This window comes from Melopsittacus undulatus, chromosome 3 (assembly GCF_012275295.1).
Source record: "Melopsittacus undulatus isolate bMelUnd1 chromosome 3, bMelUnd1.mat.Z, whole genome shotgun sequence".
NCBI classification, from domain to species: domain Eukaryota; kingdom Metazoa; phylum Chordata; class Aves; order Psittaciformes; family Psittaculidae; genus Melopsittacus; species Melopsittacus undulatus.
The window spans coordinates 105,479,387-105,503,567 of NC_047529.1; the positions used below are offsets into that span (position 1 = coordinate 105,479,387).

At 37.5% G+C, this 24,181-nt stretch overlaps 1 protein-coding gene across 6 annotated transcripts in view; it reads left to right on the plus strand.

Moving 5' to 3' along the window:
- The window catches only part of MARK1 (microtubule affinity regulating kinase 1), a 60,064-nt gene that overhangs the window by 18,955 nt on the left and 16,928 nt on the right, over positions 1–24,181 (plus strand). For 4 of the 6 annotated variants that reach the window (XR_004549441.1, XR_004549442.1, XM_034060308.1 and 1 more), the window contains exons 2-9: positions 4,690–4,893; positions 5,603–5,656; positions 12,992–13,040; positions 14,164–14,229; positions 15,222–15,292; positions 16,284–16,340; positions 20,073–20,309; positions 20,399–20,518. Coding sequence is in view for 3 of the 6 variants with exons in the window: in XM_034060308.1 (XP_033916199.1) it covers positions 4,690–4,893; positions 5,603–5,656; positions 12,992–13,040; positions 14,164–14,229; positions 15,222–15,292; positions 16,284–16,340; positions 20,073–20,309; positions 20,399–20,518 (858 nt within the window). In the remaining 3 variants the exon portion in view is untranslated. Of the gene's footprint in view, positions 1–4,689; positions 4,894–5,602; positions 5,657–12,991; positions 13,041–13,472; positions 13,605–14,163; positions 14,230–15,221; positions 15,293–16,283; positions 16,341–20,072; positions 20,310–20,398; positions 20,519–24,181 lie in introns of those variants that run through there. The other 2 variants (XM_034060310.1, XR_004549443.1) reach the window with 2 other exon arrangements.

The window sequence follows — 24,181 nt, forward strand, 5'->3', positions numbered from 1 at the left end:
TTGTTGTATGATATAGAATAAGCTGATACAAATGTTTCTTTTTGTTTCTACACTGAGATTTACCAAGATCTTTCTTCTAGTTTACTTTTAGTTTGATTGTTACCTTAGCAAAAGACTTGCTTGTGGTGGCTTACTAGAAGCAAGAGAGCAAGCAGTTGCAGAGAACAAGCAGTTTAAACATGAAAACATCCAGGACTTCTCTTTCCTTCCCCTGAATTCTGAATCAAAGCCATTGCAGATGAGAGCTGTTTAGAAAGACAGTCTTCTAAAGCTATCAGACTCCCTCTGTCTGGCATAGCTATTTTGATTACCTTGCAGAATCTGACAGCTGTTACAAATGCTAATGTGTATTGCACATGCTTGAAAATGTTGGGAGTTAAGAATATAAAAATCGCCTGGAAGAAATTTAAGTTCAGAACAGGAGATAGTAGAGGAAGTGTGGTGATGTGCCTTTTCTAGCACTGTGTGTGCATACTTTGCTTCCATGGACTGACTATATCAAGGAATTTGCCTTGCAGTAATTCAAGAAGGGGAAAATTCAGGACGAAGATGTTTGTTTAATCAAGTGTGGTGTATTTGCAGGCAGATCAATGTGTGGAAGTTATCTATTACTCAGAAAGACTATAGAGGCTGTCAATTTTATTTGATTGAGAAGGACTGTGGTTTGGTGGCCAGAATAGTTTGGGGGGCATTATAAGAATAAGCTGTAAGAGCAGTTTATATATTTGGTGATGTAAGCTTAATTATAGTGTATAATCTGTGAGGAAACTACTCCAGTGGCAAGCTGAGTGGCTGAAGGATGCTGAATAAGCAGAGTAATGGAGTACATACTTTGTATCTGCTTGGTGGGGTTAGTTCTTTGGTGCTTCCTCAGGAGTAATGTGTCTGGGCATCGGGTCATCTTGCTTTTGCAAAGCTGCCTTGGGTAAACATGGAAAATGATAGCTTTGAACCTTGAGGAAGCAGTGGATCAAGTTAACTCTTGCAATTTTAGTACCTTTGGCTTTGTTATAACTCTAATGGAATGTGTCAGAAACAAACCTAGTTAGGCGTAATAAGTGTTAATCGAGCTCTTCTCAGTAGCAATCTTAAGTTGAATGCTAAAGTTACATTTCTGAGGTGTCAGAAAAGGTGGTGGATTCTGTTTTGTGTGGATTTTTCCTGTTGTATTGTTTTTTATTTTTTAAATACCTGATTAATATGCAGAATACTAATTAGCTGTTCTAATACACCCTTTCAACTCTAAACATTTGTTACTGCTGCACCTTTATTGTTTAAAATTACATTTTACATTAAGAAACATATAAATTTTTGTACTGATTTCCAGATATTTTATTTAACACTGACATAAACTGAACATACAGCAATGATGTATATGATGTAATAGTAAGATAGTGTTTTCCCCTAAAAAAAGATAGAGAAATACCAGTATCCCTAACTAAAATCCCATGTGGTTAGCTGGAATTGTTTGAGATGACAGTAAGCTCCAGGGAGTGCAGTGGTTTTTACAGCCTGCTTTTTTCCAGCACCCTGTAAAACTTCTCAGATTTTAGAGATTGTTCTTCTGCAATGGCGTAATCAAATAGCCACATAGTAGCTGATGCATAATGAATGAACCTATTGTAATGGACCAGAAAGATCTTTAAACTATGTAGCCTGTCTTTTTAGACAATGTGGATATTACGTGCTTCTGTGGAATTCAGCTTTAGCATTGTTTGGAAATCGTCTGAGATACCATTATATGACTGACCTTTGTTGTTGTTGTTTTCCAACATCTTAACCTTGATATGTTTCGATGTTGTTGAATGCTTATTTCTAGAAGTTGCTGAGTTTCTAGTTCAGATTCCTCTGTACTTTCCAACAATAGCAAGCTGTTGATGTGCAAAAGAAGGCCGATTGCAAGACTTAAGAAGAATAATTTGAATTTCATGCAGTTATGGCTCACAAACTTCTGAATTTGAGCATATATATGTATATAAACTAAGAAACTTGACCTTTTTTATGCATGTTTTCTGTCATCCTTGGGCACAGCTGGGGAGAATGGTTGACTCGGAAGATAACCTAAGAGAGAATAATTAAGAGGCTGTCCAGAGGGGCTTAGCTTTTCTGTCACAGGAAGGCCAAAGTCATTATGACCATGAACTTTGTTACTCTCCCCACAAACACACACTTCAGATTTGTTTCTGCATTACATTGTCATTTATGCTTTCAATAACAACAGCTATAGCTACTTTCCTTGTTAAATCTACATTAAAATTATCTTTCCTGTGAAGCCACCGTACACTTTGCCTGTGACATTGGTTTTGCTTGGCTATCCAACTGTTTATCTAAAAGATCTCTTTGAGCTGGAAGTAGGCTAATCCTGTGAAGCATATGAAATTGGCAATTGATATTGGGGTTTCTAATGCTTCTTGTAGGCATTGTAGTTCAAGTAGTGAAAACCTAATTGTGTGCATAAACAGGCTCAAAGACTTCCAAAATTTGCTTGTGTAGCATAGTACTGTAGCTCTGGACAGGGTTCTAGGTACAACTGTAATATTCATTATTGATCTGATGGGTGTTGTAGGATCACAGACTGGTTTGGGTTGGGTTAGGTTTAGGGTTAAAGCTCATCTAGTTCCAGCTCCCTGCCATGGGCAGGGACACCTTCCACTAGAGCAGGTTGCTCCAAGCCCCATCCACCCTGACCTTGAACACTGCCAGGGATGAGGCAGCCACAGCTTCTCTGGCCAGCCTGTGCCAGTGCCTCAGCACCTTCATAGTAAAGAACTTCTTAATGTTTAATCTAAATCTCACATAAATTTCTTAGGCAAGATTTTTTTGGGGCTGTGGTTTATCACATGTATGACTAATGTTGAAGTAATATTTCAAAGCCTCTTTCCTGGCTCTGTCCTTCTGATCCTCTCTTTGCAAGACCAGAAAAAGTATTTTAATTATGTGCTTCTAAAGGATAAATGTTACTGCTAGTGTGTTACTTCATGGTTGAATAAATTTGTCTGATACACAGAATCTAAACATGCCTGGTTTGCTCGGTTCTGGGATAGCTTGCAAAACAGTTTAGCAGTGGGGTAAAGTAGTATTTTGCAGAGACTGGTAATGAAAAGACAAACAGAGAATTATCTTTAGGACCATTCTCCTGGCTGTAGTGAATAATTAATAATGCTTTAGGTGATGTAAGCAGAGCTGTGCTACATTTGGGAAGAACATTCTAGTTGTGGTATACTCCTTGTTTTTTCCGGTTCTGTGGCAGCTGTTTGCTAGTTTTCCCAGTTCTGCTAGTGCTTATGTCCTGAAATAGTCCCCCTGAGCCAAGTGGAATTATCTGTGAGCCATGGTGTTTACAGGAGGGGATTGTCTTTAGTGTATAATAAAAACACACTGGAGCTAGAAGCACTCTTTACATTTTGCTTGTAGAAGAAAACAATTATTTACATAAGGAATGATGGGTGAAATCAGCATAGACCCACATTAGATTTGATACTGGGAGAAACCAAGTAAAGCTTCCCACTGCCTTCTGATTCTGCTTTCAGCTTGATGTCAGAGATCTAGAAACCTTTGGTCTGTAGAGAAAGTCTCAGAGCTCTAAAGGTATAGGTACAAAGATACAGATTCCCACTTTCTGACTGAAGCAGTGAATAATGGGAAAATATTGAGGTATCGTTTGAGATTTCTTGCTTCTTTATGCTTAGCAGGAGCTGGGTGAACTAGGAGTAAGCATGCCTTTCTGTTGTTGAAGCCTAAAGGCCTGTTGTTGAAACCTAAAAGCTGGTCTGCAAAGACATTGTTTCTACCTACAGTATTTGCCTGCCTTAAAATCCTTACCTTAAAGAGTGGAGGCTGAATTTTACCTGTTACATTTATACCCAGTAAGTTAGAAAGCAGTTTGAAATACTGGAACACTTAACAACCCTTTGATATTTTCTGTTACTTTGGTTTCTCCTTGAAACACTTCCAAGCCCCATCTGTATGTTGCCCCTTATATACTTGGAAGTTTAAGGGTACGGAAGCTCTGCAGATATCAGTGACTAACACTTAAATGTGGGATGATGTGATGGTATGCATTAAAAATAACATCCTTTTAGTTCTTCAGACTTTTTAAGTTTTAAAATTATATTTATGAGATATCATGGAGCTTTTAAAGAATGGATTATTATTTTTAACTGAAGGTGTAGAGTATTCATTATCTGAACGAGAACTTCTCTGCCTTACAAAAAGATGCAGACAGGAGCAATGCTTACTTGAATAAATACTTTTCTCATAATGTTATTTGAAGAAAGTTAAGAATAAAATAATTGGGTGGAATCTTATTTCCAAATATGCCAAAGTACAAATATTTATAGTTTGTTTTGAAAAGACTAAATTTGGTTAGGATTAGTCAAGTTTGTAATATAGTAGTGTAGTGTGTAGTTTGGCACAGTTTCATATTAAAGTCTGTAATGTTTTGTTTATTACTACCTAGGTGTCTCTAGTTTTATTTTGGGGGCGGCTGAAAATCCGTCTGCAGGCTTTTCCTGAGATATTGTTCAAAGACGGCACGTTCTGCTTAGGCTGCATCCAAAGTTATCATATATATATATATTGTAAAAATAAATAAATTACTCCCCTCTACACCTTTCTATGCTTTTAGTCTATTTTGCTGCGTCTAAAATCCAGGTAGCTAAATTCCAGACTATTTTATCTGCCTTTCAGCATACATCTGTGGATGGATACACTGAACCACACGTCCAGCCTATCAAGTCAAGTAGCAGACAAAACATCCCCAGGTGTAGAAACTCCATTACATCTACCAATGAAGAGCATCCTCACATTGGAAATTATCGCTTACTGAAAACAATAGGAAAAGGAAATTTTGCCAAAGTGAAACTGGCCAGGCATGTGCTTACTGGAAGAGAGGTAAGGCTTTCAAGAAAAAAAGGTTAAATGTGTGTTTTATATTCTCTTTGGCCATCCTTATAGGTATTTCTGCTGTTCTTTTACTTTTCTCTTCCAAATAGAAAAAGGTTTGGGGTTTTTTTTTTGCCATCATAAAGGAAGACACAGAGAGGCTGTTTCAGGATATAGAAAAATTTACCTGAGGTGTCCAGGTCTTCCCCCTCTAACCTTTCACCCCTCTTTGTAAAATGTAACTTCTTGGTGAAGAGATCAAAAAGCTTTTGCGTCAAGGAGTATTTTGGGGTTGGGAGGGTGTCTGTTCAACCCCAAACCAAAACCAAAGAGAAATCTGTTGATAGATAGGTTGCATTCATATTGATATATCTATTGATAGATAGATCAATCTTTGTTATTGAAATATATTGATAGATAGATCTTATGTTTGGAGGACCTGGTTTTGCAGTGGACAAGATAACATTGTTCTGTCCAAACACTGACAGAAGTATGACACTGATTCCTTGGTATTACCATCTTGTGGCAAAGTTCTGAGCTCCTGCTGATAAATCCTCATAGGTGAGGTGATTTTGCTTGACGTAATGCATAAAAGCAGACATATATAAATGTTTTACAGGTATATCTATGGTTTTGCTTGCAAAGGCGCAATATATTTTTAGTGCAAACATTTTTCTGAGTTTAATAATGACTTGTTTTATTTTGTTTTTTCCCCAAGGTTGCTGTGAAAATAATAGATAAAACCCAGCTAAATCCTACTAGTCTGCAAAAGGTAAGAATATACTGTAACATCTGAAATTCTATGAACAATTGAACTGTGATCTTTTGTGTATTTAACAAAACTATTTAGTCCATTTATCTTGCTTAAACAAACATCTATGTGTACATATGACCCCTAGGGAGACAGTCTTTGTTACAAGGTGCATGGGCAAGTTGTCTAAGGGCAGTTACTCTGTGTGTTTCCTATCTAAGCATTGCTTCTTTGTTCTTCCTTACTCCTCCAGCTTTATTCTTTGCTGACAGTAAAATCTGTATCTAATTAGGTACACAAGTAGTTTGTCTACCTAATAAATCAGACATAATGCTGTAAAAGAGTTTTTCTTTGATTTTTGTGTAATATAGTAGTTGTGTATAGAATTGCCAGAGTGACTTAACATAATCTGAACATTCTTGCTTGTTTGTGCCTGTTGATAGACATTCAGAAGTCCTTCGTAACCATTGTGATAAGTGTTTTAGCAAAACCCTGGGGTTTTCCATGTGCTTTGGGTTGCTAGTATTTGAGCTAGTGAAGAGGGACCCACAGAAGCAGTACATGACAGAGCATATTGGGGAAATCATGTGCTGCTCACATAGCTTGTTTCCTACCTAGCTTAGTATTTACACTAGGAGAGCTGTGTGAGTTTGTCTCATTGTTGAACAGTGAGAGGGTAAAAATGTTAAAATGTTCTGGAAAACTAAGCATGAAAAGCTTAACTTCTGGGATAATTGCTGTAATGACAAGTAAGTTGTATGTCACACAGTAATATTCACTAAGAAATCATTCCAGGTATAAATGAAACTTTCATAGCCTACAAAAGATGCTGTCACACTACACAAAATACTTTTGTGATAGTGTATTGCTGCTATTACTTGGTTGTTGAGTGGGAAGCTGATAGCAAGAGAAACATTTTTAGGTACAGTTAGAAGCAGCTTATAGCAGAACTAAGTTAAATTTAGTGATTTAACCACAATTCCATTCTTCAGTAACTTCTAAAAATACTTATCCCATCTTCTGTTTACACTGGAAAGTGTGAAGTTTTCCTTTGTAGCATCTTGATTGAAATTGATTGTAGAAAAAAAAGTAGGTTTTGTTTTGAAGCTCCAAATGCCTTCAGCTTTGCAGTTTTCTGAGAATTTTAAGTGAATATTGATTCCCTGAAAGCTTTTAAGTAAGCTTGAGCATAGTTCTTGCACAGTCACTCAAGTAACTGTTGTTTTTTAAAGCAAGTAAGGGTGGGAGGGTGGTTCATCAGCATGGTTAGATTTATTTTGGTTTCAGGTCTTCAATCACTATTGATTATTATAAATCAAACAAGACAAATATGACATTATCTTAGGCACAGGGTTATTCACAAAACCATCCCCTTTCCTTTCACTGTAGTATAAAGGATAGCAAAAGCAATTGCTACTGACCTAATTAAGTAAAATGATGTGGGGCATCGTAGCTTCTCGTGTACCATTCTGTTTTCTAAACAGAAATATTTAAGCACATATTTAGGTTGCTGAGAGTATTATACAAGCTGGGTCTGTAGTTAGTCATATGAAAGCAGAGCAAATCTTCGGTTTGTTCTTAGCCATTCTCCAGTGTACTTTATGGCATATAGGATTATGTCCTGGTTTAGCTCCAGATGACAATTAAGTGCCACGCAGCCACTCACTCCCTCCCTCCAGCAGGATGGGGGAAGAGAATCAGAAGAGTAAAAGTGGGAACTCATGGGTTGAGATAAAGACAGTTTAGTACGTGAAACAAAGTAAAACAAGGAATTCATTCATTATTTCATACCGGCAGGCAGATATTGGGCCAACTCCAGGAAAGCAGGGCTGTATCACGCTTTATGGTTACTTGAGAAGCCAAACACCATCACTCTAAATGTCCTCCCTTCCTTTTTCTTCCCCCAGCTTTATATACTGAGAATGATGCCATATGGTCTGGGATATCCTGTGGGTCGGCTGGGGTCAGCTGTCCCAGCGGTGTCCCTTCCAGCTCCTTGTTCACCTCCAGCTTACTCGCTGGTGAGGTGGGGTGAGAGGCAGAATCAGCCTTGATTCTGTGTAAGCACTGCTCAGCAGCAACTAAAACATGCCTGTGTTATCAACACTGTTTTCAGCACAAATCCAAAACACAGCACTGTGCCAGCTACTGTGAAGCAAGCTAACTATCCCAGCCAAAACCAGCACATATGGACAGGGTACTTCACAGACATAGTTGCTCTAATTTAAACCATTAAATATTAGGAGATGATTTCAGAAGTAAGCTGACCTTGTGAAATTTTTAATTCCACATCCTTGTGCCTGCAGTTAGTCTGAAGTTACTTCTTGCTTCAGAACCTCTACCTTCTTAAATAGATAAACAATGTTGAATTAAAGGCACTGCCTTTTGTTTTCAATTATTCAGTATGTGGTTCCCATCTTACTGGGTTAGCACCTGTTTAGAAGACAGAGCTGGCTTTTTTATGAACTTGCTGTCTTAATAGTAACATATTGTACTGACTTAGCTTTTCCACTGTCATGATTAAATTTGTTCCCAAATATAAGTATTTGGGTTTCATCGTAACTAGAGTTTATTATCAAAATAGCTGTTCTATTTTCTGCATGTCTGCTACATCTTCTTGTACTGGCTCAACTTAGGGAGGTTTCTGAAATAGCCTTCTGTTGCTCTTCTGCACTCTGCTAATGGAGCAGTAGGGGCTTTTTTTCTTCTTAATAGGCTTGATTAGCAAATGGCAGTTCAGATTTTCCCTTTTTAAGGGTCGGCATGCTTCTTTTTATTATTTAAACAGATCTAAAGCCTCAAACTTAGGTTCTTTCTTTTCTTAACAACAGAAGATGGGAAACAATTTCAGTACATTACCTACTGAAAGTTATGCTTTTTTACAACATCCATTCTCAGTAATGATTTAGAAACTAGAAAAGCATTCCAGCACATCATTCAGAGCAAGAAAAAGCCTTGGTTAACTGAAGGTTTTTTTTAGTTTGAGTGTAGTGACTTAAAATAGTACATCTTCAATGTAGATGTCAGCCTGACAGCAAGTAGAAGTGCTAGCAATGGAAGATCTTTGTACTTGCTGCAGCTTGCCCTGAAAAATTAAACTGGAAAAGCAGGATTCAAGTTTTCAAGCATTGTGCCTTTTCCATGTATATAAGTTCTACGAATTGAGCATGGTGCTGGCTGTCCTCTGTTGTGAGTGAAGCTATTAATGCTACAACCCTTTTACAACAAGGAGGTGCTTGTGCAGGAGCCTTTCTGAATGGTAGCACTTTGTTAAGAATGAAGAGCAGCCCTATAGGTGTGGGGTGGGTTATGGGGCAGGAAGTCAGGGAGCACTTACACCTTCTGAGAGAGCAGTACCCTCCTGCTCAAGAAAGTAGAGGTGTGCATGAAACCTGAATTATATTCTTGTATAATCCTGCAGCTTGCCTCATCACAAAAGCAGAACTAAGCTCTATCTGTCTGTATTTCTATAAAATTAACAAACTTGGCTTTGTAGGAAAGAAGTATGGTCTTATTGCTTTAATACATCTATTCTTTTGCATATAGAGGTATCCTGGATGTTACTGAAGGGTGTAGTGGCTATTGTTTAAAGGTATCTATATTTCTTGAATACATAGTTATTGACATAAGTGATGTTAATGACCAATGTGCTTCTTCAAAGGGAAAGGCAAGGGCTGGGGATTTATCCCAAGGTAGTGCTTTACAGAATGCAAAGTCTGAATATAAAAACAATGTACTGAAATAACTGGATTACTGTTAATGCTTTTATTCAAGTGTTATCCATTTATCGGAGATTTTCTAGATTGTTTCTCTCATACATTTATAGTGATCTATATTTTAATTCTGCTTATGAGAAAAAATTGGACGAAGGAACATTGGCATCTTATTAATTTGTATAAATGCACATTTACACTGGACCAAGTACAATCCCGAATATACGCCAAGACTCCAGAGAACAGTTCATTTGCTCCATTTCCATCCCACTCCCCCTCTGCTGTTTTGAACATCTGTATTGAAAAAAGGGTCCTGCTCTTTCTTCTTTGAAGAGCCCCTTACACATCCCCATGGACCACATGGGCCATCAACTACACAAGGTGTAATGGGGCTTGTTTACGGTCTGTATGCAGTGCTATTCCATTATTTCAGTTTTCAGTCTTTCAAACAATTTCTTTCTTCCTTGGTTGGAAGTATCTGTCATACCAAATAGCTTTAACGAAGCTGCTTGACTTAGTTACATCACAGTATATTGGAATACTTGTTACATCTGCCTAATTTGCAAGATGCCTACACCTGAATTACTTCTGAAAAAGGTCTGAAAACATCAGTTTCCAGGTGTATAACTGCTGAAACTTGTCAGAAGCTGATAAAAACTGCAAAATACAAACTCTCAGAGTAATATGGATCTCCTCATGAAGAAGACAGCCTTGTGTGCTGTAGTTTCAGTAGTGGGCAGGCGTTTGGGAGAGGGGTTTTCCAGGGAATACAACCACTTAAAATTGTTAATCTTTTCTCAGAGCAACCCATTTAGTTAGCAGGTACCTGCAGGTAGGTTCCAAGTTTTCAACTATTCTTTCAGTTCTCACTCTGCTGATTTCTCTTTTCCCCTGCTCTCGTGTTTGCAGGGAGGCTGTTGCCATCCTGACTATAAAATAAACCAGCCAGTTTCCCTTCATCCTATGCTTGACACAATTTGTGTGGATGGGCATCACCTAAGATAACTTAATCTTCTTCAGCCTTGTCCAGTTCTTGCACTAAGCATGCAAATGCATTTTAACTGAGATTAAACATGCCTTTAAGTCAAAATCCCCATATAAACTAAGAAGCCCACCACAGAGCCACTCATCAGCAAGAAAATACCCAATTTGACCTTGTGACTTTGAGTTCAACTAGAATATGCCTTGGAATAGCTGCTTTCTTTCAAAAGGTTGGGACTAACTACTCCCTGTGATCTACTCATGGTGGCTCATACCTGGACTATATACTGCTTGTATACGAACATACGCTTCAGTTTTCTGAAAAACGCCTGTTCAACAGGATATATAATACAAGATGTCATTAAAAACGTACTAGTGTGAATATGGATAAACCTAAGCCCACACTTTGTTATCTTAGTGATTTCTTTTATTCAGAACCAGGGCAGCTAGGTGTTTCATTTCATATAACAAAGTATCTGCATGAGGCTAGAAGTCTTGAGGAAAATAGATTTTTTGTCCTTTTCCTAGTAGGCTTCTTCCTTTATGTAAAAATAAAATAAAATAAATTACATACTATGTGGAACAGAATTCATGCCACTGAAATAAATTCAAATCTTAAACCAACTAGTCAACTTTGAAATCCTGTAAGAGTATTGAATACAGCAATTCCCATCCCGATTCTATTTTTAGTTACTGTGTGCTTCCCATTATATGTAAAATTATTTCTTTGATCTTTTTTCTAAATTAGAAATTATTTTATTTATAGCAGTCTATATTTTAATTCTGCTTATGAAGACATTTTTTCATTGCTGTAACTTTTATACCAGCATTAATACTGTTAAGTTATGAAATACCTTTTGACATTCTGGCAGGACTTGTGTTTTTCCATATACCTGCTTAGAGGCTCTTCTGAAGCTGTACCCTTGCTTGGTTTAGGTTTGTTAGCTTCTGACTAATTGATACTGATTTAGCTGGGAAATGTGTTCTTGTGCAGCAAATTCAAAAACCAAAGAATGCACAAAGAACAGTCCGGCAGGATGTATTTTCATGGGAATAACTGACTTCATGAGGAAACAAGAATATTTGCTAGCTAAAGTTTAATTCTAGTATTTTAATTCATAGTATTACATATCCACGTCTTACATTTTGAACAGAAGCAAACTGCGTCATACTGATCATGTTGTCAGAGAAATGTTTTTATACTCCTTGGTTCCTTCTAAAATTGCTTTAATGGCAACTGTAGAGCAAGTGGATTGTAACTAGCTTGAAATACTTGAATAATGTCAGTATAGAACTGCAGTAATATTGGTCAAAGCTGAATTTCAAAAAGATGTTGCTCTGTAGAATATATGCAGCAATTAAAAATGTTATGACTAACTAGCTTCGTCTAAGCAAAAGAATTTCAATTTCTCTTAACTTACAGCCTCAGCCATCATAAAATAGAAACTGTGAAGTGCTGCTCTTTGAGGGGGTGTCCCATCTGTGGCTTGCCTCATAGTACCCTTTCGCAAAGGCAGCATCTGAACAAATGGGACTCATTTTGAAAATGGAGACAGAGATGTCCTCTGAGACAGAGAAGCAAAACAGCAACAACACACTTCTGCACTGAGCCAAGTTGCTCTGTGAAGAGGTCTGTACTGCTAAAACACCTCCAAAACATCTTGAGCATTGCGCTGAACCCAGCGAGCTTTTCTTCATTTCAACATCCTACTGCAATCCAATGCAGTACTAAGCATGCAGCACAGTAAATAGAATTGACAGTGACGTTATGCTGTTCACTTGAAGTGAAACAGTGTAAACTTATCAGTATTGACAGCCTTAAAGTACGGAGTAATGGCATTGTGTAGTCATTTTGGGTTCTTTCTTTTGAACCCCTAGGTTAGTCTTGATTCACCTCTTATTTAATCAGTAAACCCATGAATGCTAGAAATTTAAGAGCTAAGGCCGCATTTCTGGTTAAAACAGTCATCGAATCACTGTTGCCCAAAGTGTATACAGGTAGGGATGTAAGTTTGTCCTGTTTTCAGTTATGTGACTCAAGATTCTAAAGCAGACTTTGAGCAATCATAAACCTTCAGGCCTTGTCAGGGGGAGAGGGAACATTGCAGTTTATGACCCAGTGTAAAATCTGGTAGCTGGGAGAAAGAACTCACGTGTTTCACCTCTATGGAGCAGCTGGACTGGGGAAAGTCAGGATTCATGGTATCTAATTGAATTTCAACATCTACGTGTGCAAATTTTCTGTAGTTTCAACTACACCTTGTATTTGTACCCACTGTTACGTATGAATTCAGAGTAGTTAGGTGAGCTGGCCAGTCACCAAAGAAAATGGAACAAAAAGGTAACAAAAACTTGTGTGAATTATCTGTTGGTTTTGATCAATGCTGAAACTCCAGAAGGGCCTATAAAACTTGTGTCTGTTTGTATAAAGCTTAAGGTTTAGTCTGGTTTTGATATGTAGTTGGTAATGGTTATTTTCATATGATGTATAAGATACAGATTATGTTTTCTGGAGTTCAGTGTGCTATATTTATCCATATTTTATGCTAATGCTAGTTTCTGTGGTTTATACTGCTCGGTTTTGGCAGCTAACATTGCATATCTTGTGTAACTTCTCTCTAATAAACACAGTCCTAAGAAAATTGTCTTGCTTCCTTGACAGTTGTTTCGAGAAGTACGAATAATGAAGATACTGAATCATCCCAATATTGGTAGGTGCCCTGCATTTCTGCAAACTGTTTTCTCTTGTACTGTTTACATTTTACTCTCTTTGGCTTTACTTGAATGTACTTTACTGCTATGCTGTTAAACTTTTTTTAGCTAATAGGACAGTGAGCATTCAGTAAATGCTTCATTGTCTCACCTTTACTCACTCTGCTTGAAACAAGAGTGGTGATCTGAGGAGAGAAACTGCTCAGTCCAGGAAAGCCTTAACATAGGAGATGCTGAGTGCTCACACTGGTCTCTTGAGGACCCCAACTCCCGTTTTCTGTTGAAATTATTCTTGAGGCCAAAAAGCATGATTTTTTTTTTTAAGTGAAAGTAGCAAAACTCCATTAGTTCAGTCTAGGAGAGACTCCTGCTGACTAATATTTCCATAAAATTAGAATTACAAAGTATGTAATTTTCCCTTTCTGCTTTAGTTCTTTCACGTACCCCACAGCTTCAGGGCCCTACTTTGTGATGACAATTCTTCTGGCTGAGGAGGGCTGGACAGTCTTGTTCCAGAGACAGTTAATGGTCCTGAATCGGCCAGAGGGCTTGTTGCATACAAGGTATGGACAAGGTGTACAAGTTATTACATGCTAGGCCCTCCCTCTCATCCCTTAAATTGTTTGTTGCTTTTCCAGCATTCTTAGCTTCTGCTGGTTTTTGTTTTCTTGGGGGTGGTGGGGGAGGGGGTGTGTTTGTTTTAAATGAATGGTTACTATTACAATCTGAGGAAAGTCTTTCAGACCTAATATTTCTGGTACCCACTTGGTCAGAATCTCAAATTTCTAATTGGGAGCAGCTTACTAGCGAAACAGGAAAGGTTTGTATGATCTTAAAGACATCCATGTCAAATTGAACACTAATTTCAGCATGAACTCGTTTGTACAGTGTGCATAAACTTCTCAGAAAATTGTGAATTAATATGCTTTGGTATCAACTGTGATTTAGAAATTAATTTTGCCTTTCCCCCCCCTCAAAAGAATGCTAACCTAAAGGATGTAAAGTTTTCTTATGGTTTAGTGTTATCATTGGCCATAAATTATACTCACTTCATGAGTATAATTTTTTGTTTGTGCTGTGCTTTTACTCCCTGCTGCAATCTCTCATTCATTTTTCTTGCAGTAAAATTATTTGAAGTTATTGAAACTGAAAAGACATTGTATTTGGTAATGGAATATGCCAGTGGGGGTAAGTGGATTCTTAATTCTGCTTTAAGGATAAACTGAAATATGGAAAGCCGTGTGGGTTGCATGCCTAGGAATGATACAAGAACTTCATGGTTAATGGGTTATTCTAATCTGGCCTTCACAGCACTCCTAACAGACCTCTTAGGGCAGACTTTCTTGCTTGCATCGCGTTCTGTAAAGTAACCTGTTAGGTTTTTGTTTAAGGGTAGTCACCATTCTGAGGCCTCTGCTGGAATTTCAAGAGATAACCTGGTGCTGAATTTGGCAAAAACTTGACTCTATCTGCTATATTTAGGCAAGCACTGGTGCTTTGTATGATCTTGAAAACATGTGCCAAAGTACTTGGAGAGGCAGGTCCAGGGATACGAATAAGGAACACAGGAAGGAGAGCAGCAGGATTGTAAAGAATGAGAGGGATAATGGGTGCCTGCTTGAGAAGCTGCGTAGCAGCTGAATGGGAATGTTTGAATGTGGGAAGGGAATCCAGCACAGGGTGACCAGCTAGGAAAGGCTGCTCAACAGACAGTGCAAAGATGAGGATCTGAAAGGCATTTGAGCAGCTTTATTAGAGAACAGGAAGGGAAAACCAGAAGTAATATAGATAGTGTTAAGTGAAACCAGTAGAGATATGGAAAACAAATCTGATACATAAGAAGCTACTTATTTCTCAGTGTCTTATATGCATTATGAATAGTTTTTATTATTTAAAGCCTCTGGTTTGTTTCTCAGTGGTTCTTAAAGTAAATTTATTTTTAAATTTGAAGAAACCTTAGTATGAAGGGTTCCATTTTTATATTTTTTGACTACTGATGTCTGGAAAGTAAAATTCAGTGAAAACAGTCAAAGGGAATTTTTTTCCTGGCTGCTTCTATTTCCTTTCCCTTCAAGAAGCAGGTGTGTGGGATGTTGTTTTCAAGCATGATTTGATTGTGCATGACAGTGAAAAATAAAACCTGTGCAGTAGAATTGATGCTTTGTCCATGTTGTGATCAGGAGAAGTGTTTGACTATCTAGTTGCACATGGAAGAATGAAAGAGAAAGAGGCTCGTGCAAAATTCAGGCAGGTATGAAATTAAAGTTCATTCTTTCTTTTGTTTCTATTTATGGTTTTTTTGGATAGACATGAATGTGAGCATACTTCTTTTACTTTAAAAGAATATTCGTTGTTGTGATAATGTTTATTAAAGCTGGAGTGGAAAAAAATCCCCAAAGAGAAAAGTATCTGCTTCCTACATACCGTCTAAAAATAGTAAGACTGTTTTGCATTCTTTTTTAGTGGATGTTCCTAAGAGCCCCATTTTTTGTTGTGAGTCATTTCAGGGTTTTGATCCTTTTCTGAATATGTTAGAATTTAACAGATGTTCTATCTAGAGATGTTGATATGATGACATGTATTGCTGTGTCATGTCATACTATTTTCCATGAAGAGTAGTCTGTAGCAGGTTTTTATACTGTTATTACAAGCTTTCTCATCTGTTTTTTTTTACCCTGGTTTTGGTGATTTTTATTGTGAAAAGCTTTGATTAGATAACATTTGGAATTTTTCAGAATGAAGGTATATAATTAACATGTAAAGAAACTGCTTTTAATTTGCTGTTTCAGACTTGGGTTTTGACATATATATGTGAAAGATACATATGGACATGTTGAATGAACTGTTTTGTTAGGGATGAATTGCAGAGCTATGCTGCAGGTATTTCAGAAGATAAAATCTGAGTTGGTACATCTGGCTATTGGGTTGGGGGAGTGGAATAATTTCCTTTTATAGTTACTGCTATTGGGAGATCTGTGTTTAAAATAGATGTTTCTCCTATTACCTTAAGGAATATGTATTAAACTTTTTTTTTAATAAGAAAATGAGCCGCTTTTAGGGACTTTTTAAGTTTAGTGTTTGAGCTTTAATGAAACTTACATGAATATTTTCTAAAATTAAAGCTTTGTATATTAATATCTTATGTTCTGCTGAATTATATCAGAAGCCAAAATTATATACTAGATTATATACAAATGCTGAGATGGAAATTAAGTATTTCACTGATCATCTTGGTGTTTCAGATTGTATCTGCTGTGCAGTACTGTCATCAGAAGTGCATAGTTCATCGTGATCTTAAGGTAGGCTGTTAATTACTTTTCATTTTGCTGGTTGACAGTCTAGAGTTATTTTCATTCTATACACTTGTTCTTGCCACTGTGAATGCCTCAAACATGTGAATGAGGTAAATATCACTTATTCTCTATTTTCTGAAGCACAAAAATAATGTAGCTTGCCTGCTGGAACAGGGGACACACAAGAATAGAATGTGTTACTTTCATTCCAGTTTTAGCTTTAAGGAAAAGACATGCTCTCCAAAGAATTATACCTGCTGGCATGCAGATATGTACACACTGAAGCTTTCAGTGATACCAGTCAGCACTGAAACATTTTCAGTTAAAATATATTAGATAAACATATAAGCATATATATAAAACAATCTCATCTTAGTGATTCATAAGGAATATGTTAGGGTTTTAATCCATTTGAACTTCTGTTTTATACTCTCATGTTTAATCAGACAGAAAAACTAAATCTAAGGTAAACAGAAATTAGTTGAGCTTCTTTTTTTTTTTCTTTGATGCTTTCTAGTATTCTATCTGAATAAATATCCTAGACCATGTTAAAGAGTTCAGCAATTACAGGTACAACCTAAGCCTTCAGTCTGAAGTTGTTTTCATGCCAAATTTAGATATCACGGGACTTGGACACAGTATCTTCACCTGTTTAAAAGTTGGCTAGTTCTCTTTGTGTGTCTTTGTATGCTTACAAAGAAAACACTGATGTAGTTTCTTTTTTACTGATGTATCTAAAATGTTGAATAAGCTGAACTTGAATAATTCTTAATGGTTTGTTTTACCAGTACCTTTTGTCTTAAAGGGTTTTTTTTACTAGTATCTTTTGTATTAACTTCCTTATAATACACTGCAGCATGCTGTTGACCTCTTTCTCACAAATCTGTTCCCTAATACCTGTCGATCTGCCAGCTTCTGCATGTGCATATGGTGCTGGATAATAAAGCCTTTTCTGCTGAGTCCTCCCTGCCCCAGAACCATTGTCAGCATGGAGGTGCCGAGCCAGCATTCTGAAGTCAGAATGCAAGGAAGGAAAAGGCTGGATCTCATTGAAATCTTGATATAAAAAAATTCCTCCCTGTCGTACATGGTGGTTTGGAGCCTGTGAATGTTTTGTCAGTCTCCCTGGGGCTTACAGTCACTATTGAGCTCTCCAGAACGTTGCACCCTTTTCCAGACAGGACCCATTGGCTTGGCTGGACAAGCCACATTCAGTGGTTGACTCAGCCCTATGGTTTGCTGGGAGTAGGGAGCCAGCCATCTCCTTGTGCTTATGTGGCACTGGCTTGCTCAATGCAGCTATTGAGTCCTACTGCATTAATCTCTGTGATTAGTTAGCATTCTACATCTCACTCTTTCTCCCAAAGCCCATCACAGCCTCCATCTAACATTCATTTCTTAGTTCCATAGGATGCATACAGCTCGCTGCATTGCTCACAGGACTGTCCAAAACTGCTTTGCGGGTTTTGTGCAGTCTCCCTTACACCATCTGTCACAAGTACTCTGCTGCTGATCTCCTTCCTATTTGCGAGACAGGCAGGCAGGCTTCAAAATAATTTCTTTGCCTTTCTCTCTCTGACTTCCTTTGATGGAGTTATGCCAGACTCATTTGAAAAGTTCAGTGTTAGGTGTGATTGAGAGCCAGTCAATGAAAAATGCATTCCCCAAAGAAAAAAGAGATAAATGCATGGCTTTGAGGAGGTGTTCTCACTTTGTCTTTTCTTTTCAAACGTTATGTGTCATCTCTGTCTCACTTAAAACTCTTCTCATGGAGCTGCAGAGGAGGAAGAAGCAAGTATAGAGCTTCATCTGAATTTTCAGCTTCTTCTGCTGGCTTTCTTTCTTCGTAGTACCAGCATACTGACCAGTAGACATTGTTAGCACTGCAAGGCAGAGATTTTTGCTAAGTCTTTTTGGCTTTGATAACAGGAAGGATAAACTCTATCAAATGTACATTACTAAACTAGGAAGACATACAAAAAATGTGCAAGTTTGTCCAGAAGAGGGGGGAGTTCAAGGCCTATGGATGCTTAAACCATCTCCTTTTAATTTTCTGTGTTTATAAACAGCTTGAGTAGAAAGGGCTATAACCAGTTCCAGCTTTGCTCATCCTGTGATGCACAAACTTTATCTTACATTTTCAGTGGCTTAATACTTTTTGCTCTGAATGTGTAACCAACAAGAGCATAGTCTTTCTATTTGGCATGTTAAGAAAGGATGGGTTTTGATGTTTTTGAAGTGAGGAACCTAAAAGCATAGATTACTTGGGTAGCAGAGTACTGTTGAACTAGAAGGACTATTGTAATCTCAGAGCAGCTGCGCTGACAGTAATGTTTTCACCACAAGGAAAATAAAGTCTTTGTTCAGTAATGTAGAAGGATGTCAAATCTGGAAAATAGATACCTCTGTGAGTTGTGTCTGCAGGCACATCAGCTGGAACCAGCTGAGATTACAGGTCATGATTTGGGAAAGTAGAATATTTTCTGGGGTAGTTAATTTATAGAAGCAAGCTGTGTTTTACTCCTGGTAAAGGCTAAGTTCTGTTGTGCAGCTTTAGCTTGATAAACTGGCAATTGTTTCCTGTTGTGTTCACTGAGTGCAAGCAAAATTACTAAACACAAAACCAACAAACAAACAAACCCAAACAAAATCATGTTTACCCTAGCAAATTGATTGCTGCTTCTCTTTGTCCTGAACTTTTCTGAGCACAGCAGTTGATGAGAGATGTTTGTGTTTGCTATAAAACTGATGTTTGGCAATTAGGTGAATGCTCTGCTCCGGCTGATGTCTGCCCTCCTGTTGAAAAAGGATTCCTGCACTGCTCAGTGCTGCAAATGTGCAGATCAGGCACTGGGACCCAGTTAGATGAGCAAACATTGCCCAGTTCTGCTGCACTCATTGCTCAACATCCTTGCATTTTGAGAATGCTCTGTATGGAGTGTTTTTCAGGAATGTATTCTTATTTATCTAATCTTAATATTTTAATCTTCTGACCTAGCTGTGATACTAAGTTTAAGGTATTTCTTATTGACTCTCCAGGTTCCTGAGTACTTGTATCTATGTATATGTGATGCATTGCACTTACGTGATGACTGCTGCACAGGCATGAATATTCTTAGCTGTATAAAGCATGCATTTTTTTCATACGCAATGTAATTCTTGAGTTTTAAACACCTTTGGTGGTGGCATTACTAAAGAAAGCACCAGTAATAAAGGGGAGAGAATTTTTTGGTACAGAATGCTGAGATTCAGTGCATAGCTCAAAGTATGTCATCGTGTGAGCAGAACAGATCTTCTTTTGAAGCCTTAAATCCCTTCTAGCATTTACCCCACTGAGATGGTGAATGATGTCTGGAATTAGATTTACACTTCTTAGCGTCAAAAGTTGGCATGAACCTGTCAAAAGCTGAAACTGCTGTCCTAAGATGTCTGGATATTTCAGTCTAAACCTGAACTGAGTTGGTTTTTCCAGAGAAGAAAATCTTCACAGCTGATTCACTACCTGGCTTTCCAGTCTCTTTAGCTGCTTTAACAGTAATATTTCTTTGAGTAAATATAGTTGATTTCCAGTCTTTGTAATGTATTCAAAGGAGATTTCTTTCTTTTATTCTGCAAGAAAGAAAAAGATGGTGAACTATTTCAAAACAAATATTTGCATTTATTGATAAATACTACTCTGTAATATATTGATCTTATTCTGATACATGAATTGTTCTTTTCCTCTCATTTTTCTCTTAGGCAGAAAACCTTCTACTTGATGCAGACATGAACATTAAAATTGCAGACTTTGGTTTTAGTAATGAATTTACAGTTGGTAATAAACTCGACACGTTTTGTGGAAGCCCGCCTTATGCAGCTCCAGAGCTTTTCCAAGGAAAGAAATATGATGGTCCTGAAGTGGATGTGTGGAGCCTCGGGGTGATTTTGTACACACTAGTAAGCGGATCGTTGCCGTTTGATGGTCAGAATCTAAAGGTACAGTTGCAGTATGAAGGCTTGGCTTTCAGTTTCCTTAAATCTTGTGTGTGATTAATAGGCTCACCTTTTAAAACTCTATTTTAAAGGAACTGAGGGAGCGAGTGCTGAGGGGGAAGTACCGCATCCCATTCTATATGTCCACAGACTGTGAAAATCTACTTAAGAAGCTACTAGTACTGAATCCAATAAAACGAGGCAGCTTGGAAGTAAGTAATCTCATCTTGGGGGAAAAAAAGGAGGCTTAGATTAAGAAAGAATAAAATACAGTAATTGCTTAAGACTGTTCTTCACAATAGGAACTTTCTTTGCATTTTAAGGACCCAAAAGTTTTGTTTAAAAAAGAGTGAGGGACGAAATGTCCCCAAAACATCTTGAAAATGTAAAATGTTAATGGGTGAACATCTGACCTTAATTGCAATTGACTAAAGACTGTAACTGAAGAGTATTTCAAAATGCAAACCGCTCCCACTTGTTTCCGTCGGGTAATGGAGGTAGTTCAAAATGGGGGCAAGCAGGACAAGAACGTAAATACCTTATTCTTGGGAGTTTTTCAAAAGACCGAAACCAGCAGCAGGCAGTTCCATCAGCCTTTTTGACTTAATTTACCATATCCAGCATGATGATAAAAGAATAACTGTGATTGAAAACTATGTGGGTGTTTTTGTTTGTTTTAGTGCCATAATACAAACACTTAAGAATACAATGAATTATAAGCTAGTGATTTCCAGTAATTTCTGTTCAGCCTTTTCTTTCCTCCTGGTACTTCTGTTTCTAAGTAACCGGAAAATTAACATGTATTAATACTGTGTCCCTCAGCTAAAAGCTGTTTTGAGGATTTCTTCTGAGTTACGATTTTGGTGGTGGTGGTGATAGTAAATTAGGCTTTGTAATATGGCTAAAAGGTTCAGTGTTTTTAAGGGGCTCGTTCATTCAAGACTGCTATGCTGGCATGCACTTACTAATTAACTCTGAAGCTGCTGTTTAGCAAATATTTTGTGTTGTGTTCACTCTAAATGCTGTCCTGTTCTGTTTTGTGAATTGTTTAACCAAAATAGACCCTTGAAAATACCATCTACTTAGCACAGAGATGAAAGTAGGGTGGAAGATAAATAAAATGGTTTTAAAGTAGTATTTACATGAGTTAATCATCAGTGGTTTTGTTTCATCTTCCTCTGCCTACTTGTGCAGCAGTGGATGGTGTTAGAGAGAATAAATCCCATTTAAGTAGTTTTTTCTTTGTAACAGCATGATTTACACTTTCTGAGAAGTTACTTATGTTAAGGTAGCAAACATTTAGTGAGCTGTGTCTGCATACAACTTATCTCAAGGTGATGCTGGTTTGTGACTTGTAAATAACTGTAGCTTTAGTAAAACCTGTGCTGAAGAGAATAGTGAATGGTTGCTTCTTCTTTATTGATACTTATTAATTATTATGTATTTACTACTGTCTAGAGGACATAATGGTAAGAGAGTAGTGACTTGAAGATGGTGAAAGATTGTGCTTTTCTGTGTTGTGTTTTAAGGCTTAGGAAAAACATTTTCCTTTTATTGAACTTTCCTCTGGATTTTCAGCAATTTCTCTTGAGATCTAATTTCACTTTCATTCTAGATACTGTAGTGGTATCCAGTTCTAAAATTCCTTCTTGTCCCTAGAGAGATGTGTTGGATAGCAGTCTTGCTGGAACAGCATACTCTGATTATATGGAAGAGAGCAAGAAAATGTTATTGTGTGACAGGGGGTCTCGAGCTGTGGATCAGTACCAAAATACTGATGATAACGGGTATTGATCAGTTTGCTAATCTAAGGGAGAGAGAACATCACAAATGCTCTTAAAATATGAATGTTCCTGAAACCACATGTATGTTGATTTAGAAAGCCATGGTTTGTACTTTGGAAAGAAATTACTATTTCTTCTGTTTCTAAAAATACATATTTATAATGCAAGCGCATACTTATTGTTAGATTCTAAAAGTGGAAAGACAGTCTCATCTTAGGTGGGGAGGGTTTTTGTCTGTGCTTTGTCTTTTAATTATTTGTTCAGACCCAGCCATCCACCCGCTCAGTTCCCATGTGTGTTTTTCCCTCACCATTCAATAGGATGTTTGTCAGTGACATGAGCATCAAAGCTGAGGCTGACACGGGATCGGCACCATATGGGTTAGGCTTAGCACTTTTCCTCTGATAAAGACCAGGCAAATGTTTATTGAAATGGTTCATCTAGACATTTCATGGTTGCAGCAGAGAGAAACATTTTAGAAGCAAGAGAATGTTGTTGTAAAATCTTCACAGGAAGAGATGGGAAAAATGCATTGTCAGAAAATGTGGGATCTCTCTTAACTATGAGGATTTCAAAGAATTCCTCCTCTTCACAGTCTTCAGTTCTTTCAAAGCAACACTGTGCAATTCCCACAGAGCAGATTTTTGCTTACAAAGAGTAATGAAACAAATAGTTTTGAGACAGACATGTCTTGAGCCAGATTATGTTTAAATTGTTTTCCTAAAAGTTGAGGGAAACCTCATCAGTAATAGCTAATTGGTTGAAAACTCAGTTTGGATTGGTCTTTAAGAAGTACAGTTTGGGTCAGATCTTCACCTTGATCAAGACTGCTGCTCTTGAATCAGCCGAGTGAAAGCACAGCAGAACTTACATAGATTTAATACTGGAACTGGATCATTTGTGTCACTTCAAAATGCTTGAGTTTAAGTGTTGTACAATAACTCAATGCGCCTATGAGATCATGTATTTAAAAGAATCTAGCAGAAGTTTACATATTTAACAAACAGAAAACCTAGAGCAGATTGCATTGAACTGATCCACCTACTGAAGAGATAGGAAAAATGGTAAGTGTGAATTGTTGGGTTTGCCTATTCAAGAAGGACTGAGAAAGGGAGATAGGATTTGAGCAGTGTGATTTGTGTCATCCAAAGACATTATCATGTTTAAACTTTACATTTAATTAAGTGTTCTTTAAAAAAAAATTGTAATTGCAGATACCACATACTATTATTTGGGGAGTCTATCATGTTACTGCAAGGCTACAAGTACATAACCAAAGGCTATTGTAAAAAAAGCTTGTGCTATCTATGCCAGAGATACAATAAAGCAATACATGTACACAATCCCTTCCCTTTTATCTCCCGCTTCAAAAGCCAAAAACTCAGTCCTGTGGCAGAACTTTGAACAAATCTGTAAGTCTTACTGTCAGCCAAATGTTAACTGGCCCAAGTACAGAGTTCTGTATTGTTCTTGTAAGGATACAGCTATTTGTGTCTCTAATTTGGCAGCAGCACCACATACAAAGAATCTGGTTATATCAGTGGAAACTCGAGTCTTTTGCTTTTTGTGAGAAATAACTTAATTCTGTATTTGCAAAGCATATTGGGAGCTTGTGGGAAACTTGATTTGTTTCACTCTCCTGTCAACCTAGTGAGCAATATTAGAGAATATCCCTAAAGAGGCATGTGTGCCTATTGCTTGTAGGAAGGAAACCAATTTTAGCTGTTTTAAAGATTAATATATCCGTAAGGAAAGATTGTGGTGGTGGTTAGGATTCCAGCTGATCAGTCTGGCAGGCTTATAAACAGATCCAAGCTACGGCAGCGGAAATTTTCCAAAGAATGCAGTAGGAAATATCTGTACAGCATGGAGTTAAGAGGCATTTCCCACTTCAGCCAAACTGTGAACATATTTAGGTCAAGTGCAGGGAGAAAGATCCATAGGTTAAAGTGACCAGTTGGCATCACAATCTTGAAATGAAAGACTGTAGGAAGCATCGGCATGTTCCTGAAATATTCCATAATTTCTAAACACTTCCTTTGTTATTATTTGAAGGAGTTACTTACTGTGATACAGTTGATATTGTAGTAA